At 45.6% G+C, this 19,642-nt stretch overlaps 1 protein-coding gene across 17 annotated transcripts in view; it reads right to left on the reverse strand.

Moving 5' to 3' along the window:
* The window catches only part of LOC135110420 (nucleoplasmin-like protein ANO39), a 130,467-nt gene that overhangs the window by 13,603 nt on the left and 97,222 nt on the right, over positions 1–19,642 (reverse strand). For 9 of the 17 annotated variants that reach the window (XR_010273264.1, XR_010273269.1, XR_010273270.1 and 6 more), the window contains one exon: positions 4,456–4,701. Coding sequence is in view for 3 of the 17 variants with exons in the window: in XM_064022747.1 (XP_063878817.1) it covers positions 4,456–4,701 (246 nt within the window). In the remaining 14 variants the exon portion in view is untranslated. Of the gene's footprint in view, positions 1–804; positions 874–3,311; positions 3,474–4,455; positions 4,702–13,810; positions 13,831–14,385; positions 14,556–16,257; positions 16,374–19,642 lie in introns of those variants that run through there. The other 8 variants (XR_010273263.1, XR_010273286.1, XM_064022756.1 and 5 more) reach the window with 5 other exon arrangements.

Genomic DNA, 19,642 nt, shown 5'->3' on the forward strand with positions numbered 1-19,642 from the left:
GCGACTGAAAACCAGATCAGCAGAAACTAATAAGAAAAACTATAACCATGCCAAATTCTTGTATTATTTTACGACACATCCATGTACTGCACTGCTGAGAGAGAGAGAGAGAGAGAGAGAGAGAGAGAGAGAGAGAGAGAGAGAGAGAGAGAGAGAGGGGGGGTTGGGGGGAGAGGGAGGGAGGACCTGAAGTGGAGAAGAGTGATTTATACTTCCGAGAAGGACGAAGCTTTGATAATCCTTGACACGAGAGAGAGAGAGAGAGAGAGAGAGAGAGAGAGAGAGAGAGAGAGAGAGAGAGAGAGAGAGAGAGAGAGAGAGAGAGAGAGAGAGAGAGAGAGAGAGAGAGAGAGAGAGAGAGAGAGAGTCTACAACCTTACTTAACATTCCAACAAAATTAAGAAAGAATAAGCTTACTATTCATATACACACCTCGCCTCACAAACGCAGTAGTTGTAAAATCACAATTTTATATATATATTTTTTTCATACTTAAGTCGCTAATTGTTTCCTATAAATCTCCAGTGAAATCAAACAGTTAGGACCTAAACGACTACTGGTCTAGAAAATTTATTTGTATCTGCTTGCATAACATTGTGAGTCATTTATCATGCAGACCTTTTCCCTTCCACTCACAATAATATGCAATCACCAATATGAGGTTCTGAATGAGGTTCTGAATAAGCGTTAGTTTACCATCCAGCGAAGTTCTTCAAGGACTGGGTTCAGTAGTAATAGAGGAGATAGAGCGAGAAGTGTACCGAATGTTGGTTAGAGCAGACAATGTTTTTTTTTTTTTTTTACCTTCTGTGCAAAATGTGGTTTTCCTCCCAGCAGGTTTGTTCAGGCATTGGGTTGTGTAGGAATGTGTGCCTGAGAGACAGAGCGAGAAGTAGAGTGACTAGGTGTATGTTACAACTGACAATTTTTACCTCCAGTGCAAAATGTCCAAGTGCAGGATTAAAACGTTTAATGCACAGAGAGAAACTTGATTACGACGCCCACTACACGCCGTCCTTTATCCCTACGCCACTCCCGGGTCCTTTCCTCCCCTATCAAAGGCGCCGTATGACCACGTTTGCGGCGCCTTAATCAACCTTTTCCCCCCATACCCTCCCTCCCTCAGGTCAGCCCCCTCGCCCCCGCACTACAGCTGGGGTCGCGGGGGTGAGAGGGCCGAGCAGTACTGGCAGCGGGGAGCGTAAAGACATTGGCAAAAACAAGTCACGTTAGTCACTTCGATGTCGTTTCCTTTCCCTCATGCCCACTGGTTTGAATGCGTGAGGAAATGGTTGCCTCCGTAACACACACACATACACACACACACACACACACACACTCGTTGACGAAGGGCGCGCACTCTTTCAGCAATGGAGGGAGAGGGCGAAATATCCTTGGGTCTGAACGCTACAGAGGAAGAAAGGCAAAAAGGTAAAGAAACAAGTTAAGGCGGGGGAGGGACGAGGCAGAGAGGTATAGCAATGAAAGATATGACTCGTCTGCGAAAAGAAAAGGGAGGGAGAGAGGGAGGGAGAGAGGGAGGGAAGAGAGGGAGGGCGGTGTCAACATCAACAGAGAGGGACAGGGATGGGGGGAAAAAAGCGAGCTACTGAACTATAAAGGGAGTGGAAGTGGGAGCGATGGGGAGACTTAAGCTAAAAGACCAACAAGGTAACATTCCGATGCTCCCTCACTGCAGATGAGCAAACAAGGGGGAGCAAAATACTTGGTAGCAGCGATATTACGGGTCACGCGACTGATACGTATAATATTAGAAGCACTTAAAGATAAACAAACAAAACGAAAAAGGAGAGGGGCCATTATAATACGTACTGAAATGCTGTACAACTCTACGTCAAGCAAAGTTATATTTTTAGTTATGGTTCAAGAATCTACTGCTTGTTCCATTTACTTCAGGAATCAGAGGAGGGAAGGAGGGAGGGAGGGAGGGAGGGAGGGAGGGAGGGAGGGAGGGAGGTGTGTAAGGGGAAGAGGGACAGGAAGGGACAGGTAACTGGAGAAAGAATGAGGGGAAGAGGAAGAGAAAGAAAAAAGGTTAAAAATTAAAGAAAAGGAGAAAGGATAGATGTGTGGGAAATGAGAAATACGAAGATGAGAAAAGTAATAGGAAAGGGATGGGAAAGGGGAGAAGGGAAGAAAGGAGAGGAAAGGAAGATAAGGGAAAAGGAATGGAAAGGTAATTTGTAGGTATTAAAGAGAAAGAGGGGAACACGTAAGGAGGGAGTAAAGAAATCATTGACAGAAAAAAAAAATGAAGGTTAAAAAGAAAGAGAAAAATGGAAGGAGCGTTAAAGATCATTTTGGGAACAAAAGAAAGGAAGATGTACGAGTAAGTATGGATTAGACTGAAGTTTGCTAGCAAACATAACTCACTTGGGTAAATGGAAGCGAGAGAGAGAGAGAGAGAGAGAGAGAGAGAGAGAGAGAGAGAGAGAGAGAGAGAGAGAGAGAGAGAGAGAGAGAGAGAGAGAGAGTGTTACACACGCACACACACTACAGGGATTCACAAGCCTCAGTCAGGATAATACTGCGTCACTGCCCCGGGCGAGACTCATTCCAGCGACTCACGTCCTGCGAACACTACCACGCAGGCACCACGCAGCCACGCAGGCACCACTACCACACTGCTAGGCTTCCCTCTCATTTTAGATGGGAGAATAAATTAATCATGACCAATACGTTAATGAATATTAAATCTTTGGAACTGAGCTAATGCATGAATTAAGGCTTGGAACAAAGGCAAATCAGGTCGTTTCCAAAATGTATTAACATTCAAGATACTGCATTAAAAGTTTTTATTTTTTGTCTCATTAATTAAATTTTCTCTCACGTTTTCTCTGATTTTTAAATAAAGGCAGAAACAATAGTCTGTCCATCTCACGCGCGGCCACACAGCGGCGCGCGGCTACACTTCTGAGACTAGCGGCGTCTTGAAGGTTGGCGGACATCAGAAAGCTTTCTTCCCACACTTGATGCGGAAGAATAATAATTTTCTTCCTAATAGCCTGATGGGACTGTCAATGCAAAGAGAAAAGAGATAGAGAAAATATATACGTACAAGTTTGTTGTGGTTCTTTACAATGCACCTGAATTTGACAACGATCTTGAACAACTAAAGCTGCAAGACCAGTGACAGTCTTGCCTCAGCGCCGGAACAGTGAAGAACAACAACAACAAATACATCTCTCCCTGGAGGTGAGTCTCGCCCAGCGCGGGGTGGCGTGTAGGGCGGCGCGTTCAGGCCACATCAGCCAAATTCCAGCCATGCACAGAGCTTCCAGACCACTCACCAGCATCAGCCACCTCCTCATTCTCCACATAATCCTCCTCCACCTCATCCCCCTCATCCTCATCCTCCTCATCCTCATCCTCATCCCCCTCATCATCATCAACCATCACCTTCTTCACCTCCATGTCGGCCTCCTCCTCCACGAGGCCGTCACTTGGCGAAGCTGAAAAAACTGCCAAGGTTGGATGCGTTATGGAATAAAAGAGGAGGCGCGGGCCAGGCGTCCCGCAGCGTCCTCGACACACAGCTCGCCACTCACACATGGGAAGGTTTGCCTACTTAAAAACTATAAGACTGGAGGGAGAGGCTGGCAAAATTTTCACTCACAACACACCAACACATAAATATTTGCTGCAACAACAACTATGATGATAATGATGATAAATAATAATAATAATAATAATAATAAATAATAATAATAATAATTTAGATAATAATAATAATAATAATAATAATAATAATAATAATAACAATAATAATAAAGTAAATTATTATTATTATTATTATTATTACATAAATATCTAATCTATATATAGCAACAGATTCCAAGTTCAATATTTTAAGCAGTTTCGTTCGTAGCCTTAATAATGGACAAATTATCTTTATAAATTAGAGACTCAGTATTCACTTCAGAGGGAGTGGTGGGGGGGAGGGGGGAGGGCTTGCCGCCGGTCTGTGTGATACGTAATACAAATCTCAATTTACACAGCTTGATTTTCAGGTCTCTGGATGGGGAGGAACCGGTACCAGCACACTCGCCTCACCAGTCACGACGCGATCACACAATGTCTGCTCACAAGTCACGTATCCTATATTTGTATCTCAAAAATGGCCCAATACGTAAAATTGAGTATAAATCCTTCTAATAGCACGATATATTGAACCTCTCCACGTGTGAACTCAAGGGCTTTGGCATAGTAGTAGATATTTTAGACTTGACGTAGTACTTGGCGCAAACCACTTTCCTGATACGGGGAACACAGGGAAGATAAATCATCTCATGTATAACGTGAATTTGTCTATTATTCTTAAGGCTACGAACATGAGGAGAGAGAGAGAGAGAGAGAGAGAGAGAGAAGAGAGAGAGAGAGAGATGAGAGGAGAGAGAGAGAGAGAGAGAGAGAGACACTAAGACAATAGCGCACCATCGCCACCAGCAGCGTTGGTTCCCTCGGTCGTGGTCTTGGAGGTGGTGGTAGTAGTAGTAGTAGTAGTCGTGGACGCCCCCCCGCATCTGCCATCTGCTTCGGTGACTGGGCAGGGGTGGCGCCCGAGTCCGGAGTGGGGTCCTGCTTGGGGTCAGCAGCTGAGGTACCTTCCTGGCCGAACACCACACCGCACCACAGGGCCACGCACAGCAGAGCCACAAAGCAGGGACGAGCCATCATCATCTGCAAGGGAGGGATTGGTGAGTCTCTGCCAGCCCTGTACTGTGGCGCCACATGTGAGCCAGCGATTGGGAGAAAAATTTATGTGTTTGGTGTCACTGTGTATGTGGGAGGCGGGGAGCGATGGTGGGAAGGGGGTAAACCACAGGAAATGAGTGTAAAGGAAAATAAATGACACAAACCTTATCCTGGCTGAAAGAGATGACAACAGATCATAATGCGGGGAATAGAGAGAGGTAAGTAAAGGAGGGAGTAAAGGAGCAGAAGGTAGATGAGGTATAGGAGACTTGCGAGAAGAGAAAGGTGAGATGAGGAAAGTAAAGGAGAGAGGAAAAGATAGGGAAGAAGAGAGGAAAAGGAGAGCTGAAGAGAGAAAAAAAAAACAAAGAAAGGAAAGAACGGGAAAGGTGAGGCGAGCATGGTATAGGGGAAAGGAAAGGTGGGGGAAGAAGAGAGGAAAAGATGAGGTCAGGAGAGAAAAAGCATGGGAAGGAAAGGAGAGAGAGAGAGAGAGAGAGAAGAGAGAGAGAGACGAGAGAGAGAGAGAGAGAAGAGAGAGAGAGAGAGAGAGAGAGAGAGTGGTGTGTGTGTGTGTGTGTGGTGTGTGTGTGTGTGTGTGTGTGTGTGTGTGTGTGTGTGTGTGTGTGTGTGTGTGTGTGCGCGCGCGCGCGCTTTTTCATTGACGCTTGTGCACAAGACCACTCAGCCAGCAGGTCACCCATAACACCACCTCCATAGAGTGGCCACAACCAGTGATGTCAAAATTTCTTCGTCCGGTTTGGTTCCCGAGTTGTAAATACTGTTGCCAACAGTGATGACAATGAATTTCATACCCATACATCATATGGAAATTATATAATACAAACTCTGAGGAAGGTAAGAAAAGTTTCTATCTTCCGCTTATTTCTTCGGTTACTAGAGAAAAAGTGAAATAAAATAGATAAATAGATAAAATAACTCATATAATAAATTTTAAGTTTCTACAATACTTTTTTTTTGTTAAGTACTGTGATTTTATCTCCGTTTATGATCGTACAGGCAGATGTCGCGATGGTGGTGATGATGGTGGTGGTGGTGGTAATCAAGAGGGGAAGAGGAGTAAGCGAAGAAAACCACAAATTTAATTCAGTAGTTTGATGGAACACTTGTAGCACACACACACACACACTTCTAATTTCAGCAGTAATCGCTAATCGCTTAGAGAGAGAGAGAGAGAGAGAGAGAGAGAGAGAGAGAGAGAGAGAGAGAGAGAGAGAGAGAGAGAGAGAGAGAGAGAGAGAGAGAGAGAGAGAGAGAGAGAGAAGAGAAGAAGAAAAACAAAGCGCAACAGAGAGGAGAGAAGAGAAGGGAAAGAGAACAGGAGAGAAAGAAAACAAAAATACAAGGAAAGACAAGACAAGGGAAGACAAGAGAGGGCAGACGGACGAGGTGGTGGCGTCAGGCGTCGGACAAACAACACACACTCGTACTACTAATAATTACTCGGGAAACTGTCTGACTCATCACCTGTCGCAGCCCAACACGACCTGAGCCAGCACCAGCCAACACCAGCCAGCCCGCGGCCCTCTCTCCATTGACCCCGCGCACCCTGACGCCACTCCCGCCTCCGCCACGCCAATTATAAACTCTTCCTCTCCTTCCTCTCGTCACGCACAGCCCTCCCAGGTGTCTCAGGTAGTGTCACAAAGCCAAGTGGAGTTTTCATGTTTATAAATCGAATATTAATACGATGAGTAGTGAACTGATTTGATTTGACCCTTACAGATTTTTATTTACCATCTTACATTCATGCTTTGTTAATATTCATTACAATGTAAGATATTGTTTGCAAGGATTCACACACACAAAAAAAAAATGGAGTCGAACGTTAGTTTTTTTTTTTTTTTTGTCTTTCCCAAGGCTCCAAAACAACTTTAAAGAAAGTGTAGTACAAAAAAGTAAGCGTCTAAGAAGTTATTAGTGTTTAAAAAAAAAGTCCATCAGTGGAAGGGTTAAGGGCACGCAGAGATCACTGACTAAGTGGTAGATAGAAGTGCTGATTAATAGTTTTTTTTTCTCCCCCTCTCTCTCTCTCTCTCTCTCTCTCTCTCTCTCTCTCTCTCTCTCTCTCTCTCTCTCTCTCTCTCTCTCTCTCTCTCTCTCTCTCTCTCTCTCTCTCTCTCTCGCCCACGAAGCACCAATAGAGCGCCCCCTAGACTTGTTCCTTTCCACACACGGGGCCCGACACCCATCACAATAGCGGCAGACTCGTAATGGTCGCCCATGTAAGGGAAGGAGAGCGGGGGAGGGAAGGAGACGTGCGTGATAGGGTGACTTTTGTAGGGAGACGCTAGTGGTAGTGGTAGTGGTGGTGGTGGTGGTGGTGATGATTTGAATGAATGGTTGGGAGGAAAATAAGGAAAGATAATTAGAAGATAGTAATGTTACTGCTATTACTTCTACTACTACTACTACTACAATGAAGACCACTACTACTAACAACAATAAATTTCTGGAGAGAGAGAGAGAGAGAGAGAGAGAGAGAGAGAGAGAGAGAGAGAGAGAGAGAGAGAGAGAGAGAGAGAGAGAGAGTGAGTGAGTCACACATCACACGATGGAATGTTTGATCATGATTAACGTTCTTTTTTCTCTCGCTCAGCCTCACATGACCTTCTCGCCTCTCACCTTTGACCTCGCTTGGGACAACAGGGGGGTGAGGAGAGGGAGAGGGAGGGATGAGAGAAGGATAACAAGGGTAGAGGGAGGTGCGAGAGTAAGCAGGAAGAGGAACTGAGGAATGAGGGGTGAGGGTAAGAGAGAAAGGAGGAGGAGGAGGAGGAGGAGGAGGAGGAGGAGATAGTCTTCCATTTATCCTTTGCACCCTTCTACGTAGCCATTTCATTAACCATTTTTCTCCCTCCCCCTCTTCCTTCTCTTCCTCTTCTTCCTCCCGTAATGAAAAAGCTTCCTTTACCTCCACTCATTCTCTTCCATTTCCTTTCATCTTCCTTTCCCCCTTCCTTCCTTCCTTCATCCATGTCACCGTTTCCTTTTCACCTTTCCTTCTCTTTCTCTTGTGTCCCTTTCCTCTTTCCTTCCATATTCTATCATCCCACTCTTCCCTCTCCTCTTGTATTCCTTCTCCTCCTTTCACTTTATCATTCCACATTTTGTTTCTTCACTCTCCTTAAGTTGTTCATCGCTTGATATCATCTTTGTAACTATAACCCCCCTTCCTTCTCTCTCCCCTCCCACCACCCCTCCAAACATGAACCGGCCCTGTATGTGAATAGCGCTCCCCTCCTCCCCACAGCAGCACTCTTCCTCCCTCCCTCTCTCTCCCCTCCCTTCTCTGTCCTGTCCTCGCCTCACTCCCCCCCGTGCCCCCAACCAGTCATTCTTCTCCTGCCCTTGTTCTGATGTTCCTGCTGACCTACCTACTGCACACGCACCCAATCCTGCGCACCCCATAAAGTTACATTGTTATTACACACACACACACACACACACACACACAGCAGGTATATTATATATTTACACGTGGCTATATAATTTTATACCCATCAGATCACGGTCACATATTGCCTATACGCACGTAAACTCATTAAGCGTTCTTTTTTTTTTCCTCAGTGTATATATAATGATAATATGAAGTGTGTAATACGTGTAGGAATAATATGCCATGATTTTACTTACACACACACACACACACACACACACACACACACGCACGAAGTTCCTCGAACGAACAGTGCCCCAGAGACAGTCGATATTACGTGATTGGTGCTAGTTGCGACCTCAACAACCAATGATCATCGTGTCCTGCCCTCCTGTTCACCCCGCCACCAGCCCCGCGTGCCTCCATTGGCTGGTTGTGGCTGGCTGGCTGGCTGGCTGGTAGTGGTGGTGGTGGTGGTGGTGGTGAGCGGCCTGTCAGTCACCACAGGTAGTAATTATGAGGCTTAGTGATTAGTGGCCCTTTATAATTAGGTACCGAGGCGCGTAAATTGAATTGATATCGCTGGAGATGATTCACTAATTGGTTGGTCTGGTTATCTGTGGCGCGTTTGGTGGAACATTCAAACTTTAAACCGTGGAAGCTCCGAGGGTTTCTTTTTTCTCTACTTTTTTTTCTTCTGCTCTCTCTCTTCCTCTCTCGTCTATTCTGATCTTAAGTGTATGATTGGCCTCATTTTGTTGGTCGCGGCGGTGATTTTCTTTGTGTGTGTGTGTGTGTGTGTGTGTGTGTGTGTGTGTGTGTGTGTGTGTGTGTGTGTGTGTGTGTGTGTGTGTGTGTGTGTGTGTGTGTGTGTGTGTGTGTGTGTGTGTGTGTGTGTGTGTGTGTGTGTGTGTGTGTGTGTGTCTCCAGTTTATACGCTGGCCGAGGAAATACTCTATCCTTTCCTTCCCACCAATGAAGGAATTTCCTCGTCTAGTCATCTTTGCTTACTGTCATCGCACGCTCCTACACTTCCTGCTTTTTACCTTGTGCTTGTTTCTGTTCCTACATCTGCTTGTGCGACTATTTCTTCCTCTATGACACAATTGCGCGAGAGAACAAAAAAAAAAAAAAAAAATCTGGCTTCTCTTTCTAACAAGTGTACACGTGTTAAAATTTTCACTCGGCAAGAAAAGAAAGAAAAAATCCTGCTCCTTCTTCAAACAAGAGCAAACGTATTACAATTTTCAGTCACCAAGAAGAAAAAAAAACCTTCCAACAAGAAAAAACGTGTTACAATTCCCACTTGGCAAAAAAAAAAAAAAAAAAAAAGAAAGAAAAAATCCCGCTTCTCCTCCTATTAAGACTACACGTGTTACAATTCTCACTCGGCAATACGGAGAAGGAATGACTCGCAGCTCAGGAAGTGTCTGCGGTCCGGCGGTCTCTGAGGCTGGACCTTTTTCAGCCCTGCGGCGAGGGACGGACACACCAACCCTGCCAGTAACATGGGTGCGCTAACCCCCGAGCACCGCCGCATTACTAGGAACTCCAGGATCCGACTGATTTCAAAGGAGCACACGTGTAATGAAAGGAACGCAAGACTTGGTAGGATGGTTTGTCATGTGTTTGGCATGGTCCGGTAGTGTTTTTTTTACGGAGGCTGCGATCGAAGTCGTAGGAATATAAGGGAAGGTGTAAGGAGTTAATAAGCCTACACGTGGTATTTCCCGTATCATGAACATATGCCTTTGTCCATCTCCTGTCCATAAATTTGTCTAATCTCCTCTTAAACTTCCCTTTTGAGTCTGCACTAACAATCGAGTAACCAATCCATTCTAGTGGTTATGGCCGTAGTAGTAGTAGTAGTAGTAGTAGTAGTAGTAGTAATAGTAGTAGTAGTAGTATAGTTCTTGTTGTAGTAAGAACATAAGAATGGAAGAAACTAAGGATGGTGGTACAAGAAGCCAGTAGGCCTACACGTGGCAGTCCCTGTAGTATACATATATAGCCACGTCCACCCATCATCCCTGCCCATAAATTAGTTAAATCTTCCCTTAAAGCTCCCTGTTGACTATACTAACAGTAACACAACCAAGTGTTCTTCAGCCATCGACCAGACATTACCGTATTACACACCTCACTATCCACGACTCAGATGGGGCTGCAAACAAATCTAAACAAGCAACTCCCCACGCCTGCTAACGAAACAAAAAGCCCTCGACCCGGCGCTGCATTTCCACGCCAGCTGCCTCTCAACGCCGTCCTCGTGCGGCACTCAAAAAATTCCCCCACCGCGGCGGCAAACCACCTGTGGCGTCGTGCTCTTCCCGTGGGCAGCAGTGGCCTGAGCCTCGCCACACGTGGAACCGCACCCCTGGCCTTGCCTCACACCACGCCACACCACTCAGGCTCCGTACCGCATTCTTAAACGTTTTGGGGTTTCGTAAGGTTTATTTTAGAAGGCCACTACGTTCTTAAACGCTTTCGACTTGCATTAGGAATATTTTAAAAAGCCACAAATGATCACCTGGCTTCTAATCATACTTATACCAAACGATAATGCAGGGCTCTTTGTTAAATCATCACTAAGAATCATGGAAATGCTTTGGAAAGCGATTACTTCTATTGGAACCGGTTAGAGGCAGTTGAGGTAAGACGCAGGAGTGTTTGAAAATGTGGCTGCATGTAGGAGGTTGTGTTGCTTAGCTCACCATCCACCATATAGAGATTATGGCTCCACCACCACCACCACCAACACCACCAACAACACATTGCCGTCTTAATACCTGCGGGTGTCGGGAAACGCTCTCCCTCTCCCTGGTCTCCCAAGCACTTCACGCACAACGGCCACTGAGAAAGGGTGCTCTCTCTCTCTCTCTCTCTCTCTCTCTCTCTCTCTCTCTCTCTCTCTCTCTCTCTCTCTCTCTCTCTCTCTCTCTCTCTCTAGGGGTGTGGTCGAATGTTAAAGAGGATAGCGCCATCTCTCTACAAGTCAACCTTCACCAAACTTCAGAACATGGCTACAGGATTCATTATTACTAACGAGAGAGAGAGAGAGAGAGAGAGAGAGAGAGAGAGAGAGAGAGAGAGAGAGAGAGAGAGAGAATTAAACACGTTAAGCATTTTGTTGGTAATGCCGTGAATTACACCACTCTAGTATTTACATAAGCGCGTTCGTGTGTATGTGTGCGCAAGGCGGAGGGAGCAGGGAGAGGGAGCGAGAAGAGTAAACACAAGGGTGAGTGAGGTACAAACAGACAAACAGACAGTGGCAGTGAAAGTAATGGTGTGAAACGGAACATAAACCCTGAGACTGCGAGCGATACGACACATTACTTCATTTCACTAAAAGATAACGATTAAATTCAGCAAAAATAACACTACGACCAAGAGAAAAAAAATTAACTCCAATATTTACGAGTATTTATCCCAGTGATATCTTCCTAAAATGTATTATAAACTTGCATTAAACCACTTTTTTTTATTAAACTAGAGGGGTGGGACCAGTCAAGAAGCTAATGCAAGAGAAGGAAAAGAAATTAACTGGGGGGAAAACAGGCGAAGCAAGACGAGAATAATCCAATTGGCGTGGTAGTGGTGGCGGTGATGGTGGTGGTGGTGGTGGCAGAGCTGGGAAACGCTGAGAAACGCTGGGAAACAAGTCACCCGGGTACGGAAAACAGCGGGAACCCTCCAGAGAGAACGTTACAAGGGGCTGGGAGGGATTGAACTCGAGGTGGGAGCCGACAAGACAGGGGACGGTCAGAGGAGGCCGTAGTGGGGTGGGTCACGCCATTACGCTGAACCACGTTTAAGTCAAGGCGCTAACTGTCCTCCTCATCTTGTGTAAGGAGCGCTCGCTGAGAGGTCAAGCCACATTAAGGGAAAGGATGTGGTAGTGGAAGTGCCGGCTGAGGTCATAAGAGGTTGTGGCCAAAAGGAAGGGAGAGGTTCGGGGAGGTTTACATGGATACTAGTGCCTTGGGAGGTTTACAAGGAGAGGGAAAGAGAGCGAGAGGTTACCTGTCAAGCTGAATGTTAGTTGCCATACAAGGTTGTAGAAGAAAGGTAGGAAAGGAGAGGTTGGGGGAGGAAACATGAATACCAATGTCTTGAGAGAGAGAGAGAGAGAGAGAGAGAGAGAGAGAGAGAGAGAGAGAGAGAGAGAGAGAGAGAGAGAGGGGGGGGGAGGTTACCAAAAGTTAAGCTGGATGTAAACCGTCATACGAAGTGGTAGAAAAAAAAAAGAAAAGAAGGTAGACGTTACGAAAAAAAAAGTGTAGAAGTCCAGCTATCATAGGAGCCTGTGAGCAACAAAAGGACGGGGGAGACAAGGACGAAGACTTAACGAATACAAATTACCACACGAGGATGTAAAAAAAAAAAAAGAAAGAAAAAAAGAGAAAAAGAAAAAAGGAAGGTGGGAGCACGGCAGGTCTAGATTGAAACAACTTGCCACATGAGGTTGCAAACAAGGAAAAAGGTAAAGGCTTTGAAAAAAATGTGAAGGAAAAGAGGGAGTACAGGGAGTTTAGATTGAAACAACTCGCCACGAAGGAAGAATAAGGGAGAGGCTTTGAAAGACGTGGATGGATTACATGTTGTCAGAGGCTCCGGGGGCTATGGGACGGCAGCTTGTGGGATAATGATAAGGCACTGAAAACCTCACGCTCTCACGGAACCAGGATCAATAAATGGGAGTCAGTGCAAGAGGTCAGGCAAGGTCAAAGGGTCACGGCACCTGAGGAAATCTGACTGAAAATATCATGCAATAATGGTCACTTGGCAACGGAGAGAGAGAGAGAGAGAGAGAGAGAGAGAGAGAGAGAGAGAGAGAGAGAGAGAGAGAGAGAGAGAGAGAGAGAGAGAGAGCACTACACAAAAATACTAATAAAAGTAGTGATTCTAAGTAACTGCTGTGGTGTTGTGTCGGTTGTTTCCGTCTCCCCTCCTCCCTGTCTTTCTCCCTCTCTCTCTCTCCCTCTGTCTCACTCGCCTCTCCCCACAACTTCCTCTCCTCACCACAGCGGCACCTCACACTGGTACCACCACCACACCCTCCCTCTCCCTGTCTCCCTGCAACCACATACCACAGCCACCAATTTCCATCAAATCAGTGTCCGTTTAGTTATTACAATTTCCCTTGTTTGTTACTTGACTTTGCTGTAAACCAACCACTTTCCGTTGTAACAAAAATGTATATATTCTATTTCTGGTCTGGTTCTGGTCAGTGCATCGTTTCCACCGCCCATACTGACTCACCCACACGATGGTGAAAGTAATTTTGGAAACTATTAGCAAGGTGGAGTCATGGAGAGTGCGTGCATCTGGTTACGTATTCTCACAACGTTTCGACGCTTTGCCTCTACTGCTTGTAACAGGATCGTCTGGATTATGCTGGTTCTTTTCAAAGGGTTTTCAGGATTCTAGTGAGGATTTAAAAAGGAATCCGTATAATTACTAAACAAAACACTCGTAATAACCTCATACGTTGAAACAGTTTTTAGAAGAGCCCAAAGCATTTCAAAACACGAGTCCTGTGCAAGTTTACTAGCATTGAGAATTGCGCGGGGGTTTTGCCACTACCTACACAAAATCAGAAACCTGAATTGCTTATACAGAATACAACTTGAATTAGCTACACAGATTCAAAAACCTCATTTCCTACACAGAATCACAAGCCTGAATTACCTAGACAGTTAATGTCCCTTCTTGATCTCGCTGCAGTCTACCCTCTCCCGGCAAGATACCAGTCTATAATCTTACCGGGGGAGGCGGTGCGGTACGACATCACAACAGACTCACACCCCACTTCTACCACCACCCCGCTGCCAGGCGTCCCGGTCCACCACCAGCACCACCACGCCATCCCAGACCTGACCTTATGACCCCGCGAGGCACTCCTCAATCCTACGGCAACGGCAGGCCAGGACATCTCGGCTAGGAGGTGATCAACATTCCTGGGTGTGGCAAGTTGCAAGTCCAGAATGATGCGCCTGTGTCATGTGCCGGAGAGGAGTTCCCGTGTCATGTCTTTCATGAGAGGTTACCACGGCTACTCGGTGTCCTCTTACCCAGTGTGGAGCATCTGGTGTGGGAGGGCGGGCTGGGGAGCATAGGGAAGGAGGAGGAGGAGAAGGAGGAGGAGGAGGACTGCGGGCCAAAGGAGAGAGGGAAGAAGAGGTAGGAAAAGAAAGGAAGAGGAGGGGAGATGCTACACTATCCGAGTCCGCCACACACACACGCACACACACACACACACACACCAGTTCTCCTTCCTGGTTTCCCCAACACTGGATCCATCCCAGCAACACGTGGGAAATCCAGCAGCATCGCGAGGCCACACCATAACAATCGCTAAGCTACGATGCCTCACTGCTTGGGGGAGAAGAGAAGAAAAACCTCGCCGCGTCCAGCAGAGAAACTGGAGAAAGAGGCGGAGGAGGATGAGTGGAAGACGATACGCACCTCTCTCTCTCTCTCTCTCTCTCTCTCTCTCTCTCTCTCTCTCTCTCTCTCTCTCTCTCTCCCAGGTCGCGATTTATCATTCCAGTGGTGTCTGCGTGGGCTGGGGTCGTGTGCTGTAATACATAAGCATTCGAGACCAACGAAAGACACAGGGCACACGTACTGGGGGGCTTGTCTTCCATTCCCGCCTCCTTCCTTCCACAGCAGAGGCGGCCTTCTCGCTACGGAAATACCTCAGTTAATCGGGCTAAGTCAGTTTCGAGCCGGATAAAACCGGGCCAAGTGACATCAACGTAGGCGACGATATTGCCTACGCCTGAGAGAGAGAGAGAGAGAGAGAGAGAGAGAGAGAGAGAGAGAGAGAGAGAGAGAGAGAGAGAGAGAGAGAGAGATTCATACCTTCTCTATATGTAGTATGTATGCTGTCAATATATCAATCAATAGTGTATTCTAAATTTCAATACTCTTCCTTCTGATTGAAGTTTGTAATGGCACAATATCCAGTATATACTAGCAATGAGAACACTACGATTTCATAACATATTCCATTATTTCGCAAACCAAAGCGGCGATCTGGGTGGTGAAAGAGGCAAGTCAAGGGGCGGGTTAAGTATTGTCATGGATTACAAAGAGCTGCTCTCACTCCAGGGAATAAACTCTTTCTTCTTTCTTTAACTCTCCAAAACTTATGACAGCATGACGCTTTTGACTTCCTAGATTTTGCCAGCAGAAATAAAAACGCCAAGTGCTAAAATGGTATTTACCGATTTTGCCGCCATTGGTGTCTTTTGAAATTATACTGAAAATTTGCTCCACATTTTACTGTTCCTAAAGACAAGCTACAAACAATAATCGTTAATTCTGTACCTAGTAAAAAAAAATCAATAAAATAACTGCTTTCTACGCACAATCTTCCGTGAAACTTTTTTAAACAATCTTGCAAAAGCGTCAATGACATATCAGATCCAAAATGACAGCTTCTTTTTAATATATTTGCATAATTTGGCATTTTACAAATAAAGCAAAGACATAGGCAACACCGTTCAGGAACAAAAAAAAAAAAAAAAAAAAAAAAAAAAAAAAACAGGCGGCTAATTAATGATAAGAGTTGGTCTGATCCCCGAGGCAGACTGACCTTCAACCTCCCCGACCCTCAGCAGCCCCAGACCCTAGCCAAACCGTCCCCAGCCCCCTCCTTCCCCCTCCCAACCTCCAACACGCTTCAAGACAAATACCTGGAGTTTTGGCTGGAAATGGGTGGTGCAGAAATAATAAAAGTCAAGAAACACCTAATTTCTTTCAACTACTTAGGTTAATGTGTCGATCATTACCAGGTGAAGTTGAAACAGAGGCGCCCATGTGTGTGTGTGTGTGTGTGTGTGTGTGTAATTGACTGTCACAGTCACCTCGTGTTTGGCAATTCAAGGACAGAGAATAGGAAAGATCCGGTTCCGGCTGGCTATATCAAATGAAACATCTGGACGGAACTGGAACGTCGATGTAATACATGCACTTTTGCCAATGTCCGTCTCTCCTCACCCAGTCTACTTCGCCCCGTCCACCCACTGTCCCCCTCGCCCTCTCCATCCACTGCCTTATCCTTCCACTCACTATTCGTCTTCGTCACCCCCTCCACTCACTAACCTGCATGTCTCATCCCTTCTACTCACCGTCACTGCTTTGCCTCCACTCGCTCATGCCACCCACAGACCCACGTCTCCCTATCCTTCACCGATTCTCTACCTTTTCCCTTCCACCCACTGTCTCCATCTCTCCTTCCAAACACTGCCTGGATCTCTTCTGCCACTACTCTGCCCTTTATGCGTCTTCTCTGCCGCCCCCCTCTCCCATTCCTTGCCTGCATCTCTCCTGCCCTCCCCCACTCCTGCCTTGCCTGCGTCACCTCAAGGTTGCGTTACATTGATTCCCGTCATGATTTGCGGTCGTCAAGGCGGCACGAGCACATCATGGCAGTTCAGCTTGCAACATTCTCTCCGTTAATCCCTGCCTGCCGGCAATATCATAAATCTTTAGTGTTTATATCCCAATCTTTTTTTTCCTCTCTTTCTCTTTGTTGCGGTAAGCGTGAAGCAACACTGGCTGATTATCAAGGTATCGCAAGGTGCACGGGTCGAAGAGTGGATAGTCTGATGAAACTGAGAAGGATAGGCCGCCATGTACGAGTGATGGTGGTGGTGGTGGTGGTGGTGTATTAACTCGTGTATTACTTTAAGAGTCGTATTCTTAAATGTTTAGTTGGACTGTTTTTGAAGTCACAGAGACGATTAGTTGGGTTATCCCGACTATGAGATCTGCTCATTTATTTTTTAGGGAACGATATCGCAAGTGTCCTCTCTCTCTCTCTCTCTCTCTCTCTCTCTCTCTCTCTCTCTCTCTCTCTCTCTCTCTCTCTCTCTCTCTCTCTCTCTCTCTCTCTCTCTCTCTCTGTTGGTCAGTCTCCTTGATACAACCAGTCTCTGGCATAAAAATGTTGGTCAGTCTCCCTGATACAACCAGTCTCTGGCATAAAAAAAACATCTCCCCTTAATGGTATAAAATCCTTGTTAAACTATTACTAGAATCATGAAAACACCCTTAAAAACTCCAGTAACTTCCACCAGACTAGACCCTGCTGTAAGAAATCAAGGCCAGACGCCGAAACGTTTACAAGTACAGACTTAGAAGCGATCGATATGTTTAGTCTGCACTGCTTTTTTGCACTACAAACGAGCCAAACTTGCCTTGACCCTCTGGCGAGAGAAAGAAGAAAGAGCGAATACCTCAAGAAACACGTACTAGTATATCAAGCTGAGGAACACGAAGCTCAACTGCCCGTAAGATATAGAAGGGACAGGAAAGGTTAGGTAATTGTGTTCTCTTCTACGTGCCAAAGTGTCTCGCATGAACCAAGGCGCAGTTTTATATCGTTTGCTTCACTTTACCCGCGCACGTTTCTTATGGGAAGAAAAATAAGAAAGTTTTATCTGGAAGCGTTAGCAAGTTAGGGATAAGTTGATATGTGTGGCCTTCGGGTTGTTTGTGAAAGAAACTGCGAATAAATTTATGGCACCTGAGAGAGAGAGAGAGAGAGAGAGAGAGAGAGAGAGAGAGAGAGAGAGAGAGAGAGAGAGAGAGAGAGAGAGAGAGAGAGAGAGAGAGAGAGAGAGAGAGAGAGAGAGAGAGAATCAAAACAATAAAAACAAAATTTCCATCGCATTCTCAATGACTTCGACTTAAAGTTTTAAGAGCATTGTACAGACACACACACACACACACACACACACACACACACACACACACACACACACACACACACACACACACACACACACACACACACATTTACCCATCTACTTTACTCTTTCCATCACCTCTAATTAGGATCTTCCAATCTAAAGGCACATCGCAGCACATGACAAAGAAATAACTTTACACACAGAGGAGGACGTAAAGATATTATACGAAATAACAAAGCGTGCATGTATGTATACGGAATAACTCCTTGGGTCTGGCTTAACATGCACGGGAGGGTTAAAAGAAACGCGATATGAATTATGCACCACTCATCATTATTGGTGATAGTGGTAGATGAAGTAGTAGTAGTAGTAGTAGTAGTAGTAGTAGTAGTAGTAGTAGTAGTAGTAGTAGTAGTAGTAGTAGTAGTAGTTGTAGTAGTAGTAGTAGTAGCAGTAGCAGTAGTAACGATGATAGTATCAGTAATAAAGCAGATGAGGCAGGCATAAAACTAAGCCTAATTAACTAAAGCACACACACACACACACACACACACACACACACACACACACACACACACACACACAAAACACTGCCCTTCGTATCCTTTCACCACCACCACCACCACCACCACTAAAACCTACACAAACCACTAACCCTAATTATCTCCACCACCACATTCACGCATCCACCTACACATACCCTTACTGCAACCTCGATCCTCACCACAATCACCACACTACCACCATCTCAATAACCTGCAAGCTACATACATATACCTTCCTAGGTCTTAATACAGCGGCCTCCACTTAGTATATGAACCACTTATCAACCGTAGATTCGCCTCTTCTCGCTAAGTGTACAGCAGCTTCACTTTCACCTACAGGCAAGCAGGCAGGTAAGCAGGAAAGCAAGGCCAGACCCTCCCACACTCCACTGACACTCATCCAGGCACAGAGCGGCACAAACACATTACTCAACGCCCTCTTATCACATACCACGCGGCGAATACTAGTCAATAAGCAGCTACCACGTATTGGATAATGAACAAACAAGTGAAGATCTATATTATGAAGTATGCGTTCAGTTTTCGTGATGGTGGTTATATATATATATATAGTAGGTATTTTTTTCCCTCTCCCTTGACTGAAGAATTCCTCAAACTTTTTTTTTCTTTCTTACTTGAACTGAGTATTTCCTCTCACGAAATTTCCGCCTACTTATTTATCTAAACATTAACGCAACCTAACCTAACCTAACCTGAGGTGAATGTCCACAAGGAAAAATGGCAAGGAAAGGAAGTCTTTTAAGGAAGGGAAATATGTCAAGAAAGGAAATCGTCAAGAAAAGAAACTCTGTCAAGGAAGCGAGATCCGTCAAGGCAAATTAATTAACCAAGGAAGTCTGTCAAGGAAAGTTAACCTGTCAAGGGAAGAAATTCTGTCAGAGGAGATATGACAGCTGGAGAATCTGCCATGGTGGAAATTTGTCGTGGGGAAAATTTCAGAATGAGGGAAAATCTGACCGTGCCTCCTCCATGTACGAACACCTTCGCAAATCTTCTCAGTCCACGCCGCCTTTCGCAACACCCCGGGCAGTGACATTCACAACGAGGCGGCGCAGTGACGCAGAGAAGGCCACTTGCTGCCGGTGCTTAATTGGCAAGTAATTAAAAGAGATAGAAAACTGCGCATTGGCGGCAATTATCTTGGTAAATGTCCACGTGCAGTTTTAAAGGAAAGTTCAGGAATTAGAATCTCGCTTGTACGTTAAAAAAAAAAAAAAAAAGAAAGAAAGAAAGGGCAGTGAGATTGCTGGTTC

This window comes from Scylla paramamosain, chromosome 2 (assembly GCF_035594125.1).
Source record: "Scylla paramamosain isolate STU-SP2022 chromosome 2, ASM3559412v1, whole genome shotgun sequence".
Lineage (NCBI taxonomy): Eukaryota > Metazoa > Arthropoda > Malacostraca > Decapoda > Portunidae > Scylla > Scylla paramamosain.